Genomic DNA, 8,445 nt, shown 5'->3' with positions numbered 1-8,445 from the left:
CATACTTTAGATACTCTTGATAGTTCGTCATTCATTTTCTTGCTCACAACTTGGTACTCAGTGAAATCAAGACCATCAAGTTTCTTCAAGTGTGCATTGGTGTTTTTGCGAGAAGGCTCGCATCGTGTTGCGTGTGAAACAAAATCTGATTGTATTTTATTGGTTGTATCTGTAAGCGTTGTATTTTCTGATTTCAAGTCATTGATTGATCTTTTGAGAGACTCTATTGTCTGTATTTCATGAATATCACTCTCAGGCGACTCTTGGGCGCCCTCACTGGATGACGCCATTTCACCCCCCACCCCCCCCATCCCATCATTTGCATACAAATCACAATTACACCACACACAATCTTTTGTATTTTTCTTAAATGTAACCATCATTTCACAATCACACCACATTGTTTTGTATTTTTAAAAAAATGTAAATATAATGTTTGTTCCCCATCATTTCACAATCATACACTATCTTCTGTATTTCTCTTCAATTTTTTCCACCAAGTTGGGCACATTTTGTATTTCAAAGTCCAAAAGCATCTGTCCCATGGCTTTCCCCTACAAGAAAGTCATATACAGTACTCTATTTGGTTTTCTGTTTGAACTTGAACGGGATATCAAAATATATAAAATCCCAATATAATTTCATGTCAGATTGTTTCACAAAATTTCAATTATGTTTACAGTATATCAAATCGATCAGAATAAAAATAAAGAATTATTGTGGCTTAATTACAATCTACAGATGAAAGTTTTTCAACATGTATACTAGATTTTCCCTTTACATGAGGGTCACTCCTTAGAGAGGCTACCCCCCCCCCCCTCCTCCTAAACCATTCTGGAGAACAAAATTTATTCCCCACACACCAGGGACATCATACCTACAATTCCAATTTTTTAAAATGTTGATTTCATTTTTCTACAACAAAATAATTCTATATACAATAAAAACTCTGAATCCAATTATGTAAAAAAACAAAACAAAAAAAAACCCACACAGCAACTATATTTTTAACACTTAAACAAAACATCTAAAGTTTATCTCTTCATTGGATCTATTTAAACAGTATTTTATTATGAATAACATAATAAGGATTAGGCAGCAGGCAATGCCTATATAAGCCTCCTCCTTTAAGGTACAAGGTAAAGTCCACATAATTATACACACAAGAAATTACAACATAGATATGAAGTAAAAGGATGATAAGTCATTCCAAATATAATGATTATAAGTATTATGATTTCTTGATATGAATTATATTTTTTAAGTTATATAAGTACTATTTCTAACAAAATAGAAATGTGGGATGGTTAATGGGATCTAAATGACATACAAAAGAGAAAAAATGAAATCAAATAAAAATAGTGAAAGAAAAACGAATAAGTACAACAGGGAAAAAAAATGGTGAAAAAAAAATTGATACTCAATGGAACAGATGGAACTTAATATTTACTTAAAACATGCCTCTCTCTTTTTCTCTCTTTCTATGACTTGTTGTATTCATGTACTTTATTATGTGTACAAAAACCAATAAAAAAGAAGAAGAAAGATTGAGAGTACCGACTTAACATGATAAGAATAGACATACATAACAAACATACATGTATTAAATGCATTTTTAAAATCTTTTGCTTTCTATTACATACTAAAGTATTAATTAAATTCAATTATATAAAAAACAAGAACACAGAAGCTATATTTTTTAACACTAATAACCAAGTATAACTCCACATTAAATTCTTTAATGTGTTAAAATTGCTCAAACATAATTGTATAATTGTATGAAATTGACCATCATTAAATTCCAGAGTAACTAACAAGTGACACTAATGCACTCAGTTAGGTCTGTAATTAAACAACCAAGCTGTGGACTATAGACCAGTGTTTACACAGGGGAGTCCTCCTTTGATCTCAGTAGGCTAATTACCCAATTTTGGCCTCATGAGTTTGATTGATGAGAGTCCATGAGTAACTCCAAATAAACACAGTACCTATATAAGAGGGGTGTTTTTTAAAGTTGCATCAAAACTGAACTTTGCTTCACACATTGATACTGTCCTGATCTCTCCTCTGGAACCAAAATGGAAAATATTGATATTGCCCACAGTTTGCTGAGACAACTTAGATACCATGAAAGAGCCAGGCAAGAGATTGTTCTGTTAGGTAAGCTTTTATTGAACATGCTATTGTGTTAAATGATACAAGGTATAATTAACCTTATATAAGAAACATGGGATTCTTTACACCCAACCCCAATTCCTATCACTTTCTAATATTAAATACAGTGTAACTCGACATGTATATCATTTTATCAAAAACTATTCAGAGGATTACTTGTACCTGAACATCATCTGTACATTTGTCTTAAAAAAATTATTTCACAACTGAGGACCAAAAATAATTATTACAGTTGCTTAATTGTAACCATATCTTAATTTGAGGAATAATTGGGAATTTGAGAATATGGTATATATCTATTATTTGTTATTTTAAGATTAGAACTCAACCCCCCTCCCCCAATCAATTGTGAATATAAAGAAATTGCTCCAAAACTGTATTAAATTAATTGCTTAGTATGCTGTAATAGGGTTTTCATATAAATAAAGGATATATGATCTGCAAGTTATACTGATACAATGCAATACTGAATTTACAAAGAGATCCAAACTAGCAGGGATTCTTATTGGGGGGTAAATCTCTATCAGACAACAATATAATGTAAAATTGTTAGATGTCTTGTACCGATGTTTAGTTCAGTCAATCCCTATCAACAATAAACATGATGATGTGTAATGTACTTTCATAACACTCTAATGTAAGACACAGGATATTTTAATGTGATTAATGCAATTTCTGTTTTTGTTTTTCAGATAAGTTGATTCAGAGACATCAACGTCAGATTGAAAGGTCTCTCCAGCTAGGCCGAAAAGAACAAGCTCTTCACTACATGGGATGCAAGACCGTGGTCCACACCGTGATGTACTTTTACAAACAATACTACGTCCGCAGCTGGCTACAGGCGCAGGTTCATTCCTGGGAAATCTTGCGCGCCGTGGATACCGATTCCGATCCCCCTAACTTCGTGTCAGCCACGCTAAACTTCCACAACGAGAGGATACAACCCTATAAGTATCATCAGGCACAAGTTGCTGCCCAGTGTAGTTTCTCACGGGCAAGTTAGAGTGATCTGTGTTTGCAGTACTTGTTTGATATTTGACAGCAATTTTTGTGTCTTGTTGGGATTTAGAACTGGACTCTGAATGCTATGAGAACTTTGCGTGAATCAAAAGTGGGATACGTTGTATATTTTTTTGTGTAACACTTTAATTCTGACATTTGGATTTAATTCTACTGAGTTTTATTAATCTAATCTGAGCAGTCAGGAGAATTGTATGTGCATAAATTGTGCTATACTATTACTGTTAAAATGTTATTGTGCAAGTGCTTATGAGACTAATAATAAATTGTAAATCAATATATTTTTTACTCATTTCTCATGAGCATAAAATAGAGATACAAATGTGACACATTGGTGTTCTGAAGGTTGTCTAACATTGACAACGTATATAAAATATGTAGGTATACAAAGTCCAGTTTTAGAGGGATAATTCAAAATTATTGTTGATTCATATATACCTTTGTATTTGTGAGTAGTTAAGTGTTCCTTCTCAAAGAGATGAGAAAAGTAGCTTTCAACAGCCTCTGGAGTTAAGGCTTGTATGAGATAGGGCAAACTATCAGGATGTCTGGCATTGGCAACCACACCAACAAAACCACATAAAGTCCATGTTGACGAAGTTCTTGAATACAAGGGTCATATATTTCCCCGCCAGAGGAAATTATATCAGTATATAGTACCCAAAGTTACCATGGCTACTTAATTCTATCATGTAAACTTAAAAAGACCCTTCATTTCGGATACCATCAATCACTCTAAGCTTGCAAACACGAGATACTATATCTAGCCTATATCACAGTGTAGTATTAGCAAGTCTGTAAATATATTTATGGTATCACAGAGTTCGGGCCCTGTGCCGGCGTCAAGCGGCGTATGTGTAAATCTCTATGACAAAATAATAATAATGTTTCTCAAATGATCATTTATAAATTATTTTCTTTGATATCATAAAAGTCTACAATTTTTATATATACATAATCACAAGTATTGCATATGTAGTATGCGCTACGGTTAATTTCCATCAAAATTATGTTGTGACCATGTAATCTCTGCGAATCTTGCTGGGGAAAGTAGGATTTATTTTGATGCTGTTATAATCGATCATTGTTTGTGAATAGTATCCTCAAAGACAAGGTTATTCGACATTAACGAAGCTAGAAATTTTTATGACATTCACAAGCATTTTTAAAAATAAACCTGACAATGCTCTCTAGTTACATGTATACACTTTATATTTCAATGCTATATAACATCTACTTGCGCTGATAGAGCGATTTATCGCATGAACTTTGAAATGTAGAGAATAAAAAAGGGTTCTTTTCTAGTATATCTTAAAATAGTCTTAATTTTGTCTGGGGAATATCTGCATAACGTCCACATAAAACAGATTTATTACTGTCATTTTTACTAACTTTACGGTACCCCCCCCCCCTTTTTTTTTTTTAGATCCACCACTGACTGGGCTTTATATTGTCGCGAAGGTTACAGTTGTATGTTCAACTATGTAAACAAACATCAAACAATGGAGCAAGAAGAGGGAATTTATTTCAAAGATGTAGTATATATGTATAAGACAGGGGCCGGTTTTACAAAACAACAAGTCGCAAGTCTTAAATTGTATTACACAGTTATTACTTTGAATGAATGAAGTAAAACTTTTGTGAGGTTTAATTTTCAATATTTTAGAAAAAATATTTTGCATTTGCAGTGAATGACCTTACAATAAACTGGAAAATTCCAGTCTGTAAAGTTTGTCGTAAATCGTAAGTTCTTTTGTAAAACGCGCCCCAGGTTCGGGCTAATGTAACAATGAATTTATGACGAAGCAGGACCGTGGAAAACCCGCCGGGATATTGAAAATATTGTATTGAATTTAGAAAAAGAAAAAACTTAACATCTTAATTTCTAATAAATGTGATACTACAATACTTGACGAATAAATATAAGTATCATTTATCATTTTGGGGCTAGAATTGTATCTTATTCATGAAAATGCTCAATGCACTCTTCAAAAGTTGTACAATTATAAAACAAAGTGACAAATCGCATAAATGATTTAATTCTTTTTGATCTGTTACCATGGAAACAAAGCCCGGTGTGTAGTAATTTTATATGCTTTCTGAAGGTAACTCAATACTCGCACTATCATCTGATAAAAGTTTAAAATGTGAATTTATTTCAATTTATTATAGTAAAAACTAATAAACTATCAAATAAATATATAGGTCATCACACTTTTTAAGATGCGAGACATACATACACAAAATCATATAGCAATGTCGTAAAATTGCAATTTTCCTTCAACAGCATCATGAAAATTTCACAAAAACTGGTTAAAACAATGTAATAGTATTTATAATAATTTCATGAAACTGTTTCTTTACAAAATATTCAAAATTTCTGTAAAAAATAAAGAAAATCTATCGCATAATGAACTTGATAAAGGATTCAATGAAAACAGAGTTATTGCCCTTGGATTCAATATTTTGAAACATATTATTGGTTATTCATGTATAACTTAGACTTTCGAATTATTTTATGTTTAACAAGATTTTTTTTTTATAATAACCATTGGAAAAGACTGAACAAAATGTATGGTAATATCAATCATAAATCTAAATAAATCATTGATTTTGTTAAATTTTATGATGTCACAGGAGGGTGGAATTACTAGCTGTATGACCCGCTGTCCATGTATTTTTTTTTTTTTGTACATAATTACTTTAAAGCAGATTAATTACTTTATAAAGTTATTAACTTTCCCTTAATTACATGGTTGAAAACATCTGCATGTAAAAGAAAACAGTGCGAATATTATTTAGTAAGTAAATATTGTGGCTACATATATATATAAATCATCCCATAATAGACGTCTATAAATAGACCCACGCGCGTCAGGGGAATCCCAACATGGATAGCGAAGTAGAACATGCAGTGTTTGTACTGTACCTTTTGCTGGAGTGTTTAGTCACATGAGCCTCTACCAACACTCTAAATTCTATGATCTCTGGGGTAGATGTTCCGACTCCAGGGTGAGGCAATCTCTGGCGTATTTATAGTGTTCATGCGTAAAAACATTTAAATAAAATCTGAAATGTTATTGATACTAAATAGAGTCTACATGCAAAGATAGAAGGAGCAGGTAGCCATTTACCAGAAATGTAAATCTGATGATCCCAGGGTAGGGGTTTTGGTACCAGGATGGGGCCAAAATGGTCATGATTAAATGTCTATCATTTAAAAGACTTCTTTAAATTTGCTGATATGGTATGAAAACTAAATGCATATTTAGGAAAAGCAGAAAGAGATGTATCAAAATTGTGAATTTCGCAAACCCAGGGTTTTGACCCCAGGACAGGTCCAAAATAATCGTATAGTTGTAATATAAATATACTGTGGAGTTATTTTGATTCATGGGGGACAATGTTCGTGGGCAAGCAAAATTTTGCTGGTTCGTGGGGACGTAATTTCGTGGGTAAGTGATAATCTGTCACTAGGAGAGATAACTTTACTTATTTTAACAAAAGTTTCGAGGACACGTAAATTTGTGGGTAAGAGTGACCCACTAAATCCACAAACATCAATCCCCCCAGAACAATGATGATTCCACTGTATTATGTAGTCTTTCATCAGTATTCAGGGGCATTTTAAGAACACATCTAATTTTTTATTGTTGCTAAATTATTAAAATTGAGCTTTGATATCCAGAACAGGAAATCATTAATTCAAGATTGTGCAATCCTTGAGACTTGTGATACTTTTAATTAATACTCAGGTAACCAATAAATTCTGTGAACATCTTGTTTCATTAGTTGCCCCTCCCCCACTTATAAGTTGGGGGTGGAGAGATGGTTACAGGAATAATTTTATCATCAATTTAATCACTGACCATTTTGGCCCCACCCTGATACCAAAACTTCTACCCCTCACCAGTATGGAGCGCCAAATTAACATAAACTCAAATAATTGAAGATATCTTCAATTATTTGAAGATATCATCAATTCATTTGATGCGCGCAACAATTTAATTAAAGATCTCTTCAAATAATTAATGATATCTTCAATTCTGAATTATTGCGCGCATTAAATGAATTGATGATAGCATTAATTCTTCTGCTGAATTGATGCACGCTTTAATTGAATTGATGATCTCTTCAAATGAATTAATGATATCAACAATTGAATTGATGCGCGCTACAATTCAATTGAAGAGAGCAATAATTGATATAATGCGCGCATTAAATCAATTGATGAGAGCAATAATTGAATTGATGCGCGCATTAATTCATTTGATGAGAGCAATAATGGATTTAATGCGCGCATTAATTCAATTATTGCTCACTTCAATTGAATTAATGATATCTTTAATTCATTTGAAGAGAGCAATAATTCTTTTAGAGAGAGCAACTAAATAATTAAAGATATCTTCAATTCAACATATCCACAATTGAATTAATGATCTCTTTAATTGAATTGTTGCTCTCTTTAAAAGAATTGATGCGCGCATTAATTCCTTATACAAAAGCATTGTAAATAATTAAAGATATCTTCAATTGAATTAAAGAGATCATCAAATTATTTATACCGAGCTCTAAATCAATTATTGCGAGCAATATTTCTACGAAATTAATGCTCTCATCAATTGAATTGAAGAGAGCAATATTTGAATTAATGCGCGCATCAAATCTATTATTGCTCTCATTAATTCAATTGATGCTCTCATCAATTGAATTGAAGAGAGCAATAATTGAATTAATGCGCGCATTAAATCAATTATTGCTCTCATTAATTCAATTGATGCGCGCATTAATTCAATTGATGAGAGCAATAATCGAATTGAAGCGCGCATTAATTCATTTGATGAGAGCAATAATTGATTTAATGCGCGCATTAATTCAATTAAAGAGAGCAATAATTGAATTGATGATATCTTCAAATAATTGAAGATATCTTCAATTATTTGAGTTTATGTTAATTTGGCGCTCCATACACCAGGGATCATGAAATTTACAATGTTGGTAAAGGGCGACCTGCTCATTCTAAATATCCATTTAGTTTCAATTTAGTATCAATAGCATTAAAGATGTTTTTTTAAATGTTTTTTTATAGCATTCAAGAAGATGGGTTTTTTTTACAAAAATGTTTTACACATAAATACTAAATACCAAGTTTGGCCCTGCCCTGGAGTCAGAACCTCTACCCCGGGGATCATGAAATGTCTATCTGCTCTACATCATTATGCATTTAGTTTTTCTTACATATGTGGTTGT

General features: G+C 32.2%; 1 protein-coding gene and 1 long non-coding RNA gene across 2 annotated transcripts in view; one reads left to right on the top strand and one right to left on the bottom strand.

Moving 5' to 3' along the window:
• LOC130055133 (uncharacterized) overlaps positions 1-8,445 on the bottom strand; it is a 33,327-nt gene continuing 24,882 nt past the window's right edge. Inside the window, exon 3 of the long non-coding RNA XR_008803392.1 lies at positions 1-554. This is a non-coding gene — a long non-coding RNA (uncharacterized LOC130055133). The remainder of the gene's footprint in view (positions 555-8,445) is intronic.
• On the top strand, positions 2,052-3,466 carry LOC130055130 (uncharacterized). Its single transcript, XM_056166690.1, has 2 exons — positions 2,052-2,160; positions 2,868-3,466. Exons 1-2 carry the CDS (start codon positions 2,079-2,081, stop codon positions 3,176-3,178), a joined length of 393 nt encoding a protein of 130 aa, XP_056022665.1. The 5' UTR covers positions 2,052-2,078; the 3' UTR covers positions 3,179-3,466.

The sequence above is a fragment of the Ostrea edulis genome, chromosome 5 (genome assembly GCF_947568905.1).
Source record: "Ostrea edulis chromosome 5, xbOstEdul1.1, whole genome shotgun sequence".
Classification (NCBI taxonomy): domain Eukaryota; kingdom Metazoa; phylum Mollusca; class Bivalvia; order Ostreida; family Ostreidae; genus Ostrea; species Ostrea edulis.
Note: the sequence above shows the minus strand (reverse complement) of the source record. Positions and strands in the feature narration are given on the sequence as shown.

Bases quoted from the DNA above. Each gene is read 5' to 3' on its own strand.
- LOC130055130 (XM_056166690.1), top strand. From the start codon at position 2,079: ATGGAAAATATTGATATTGCCCACAGTTTGCTGAGACAACTTAGATAC. The intron at 2,161-2,867 runs GTAAGCTTTTAT...TTTGTTTTTCAG, and splicing joins GCAAGAGATTGTTCTGTTAG to ATAAGTTGATTCAGAGACAT.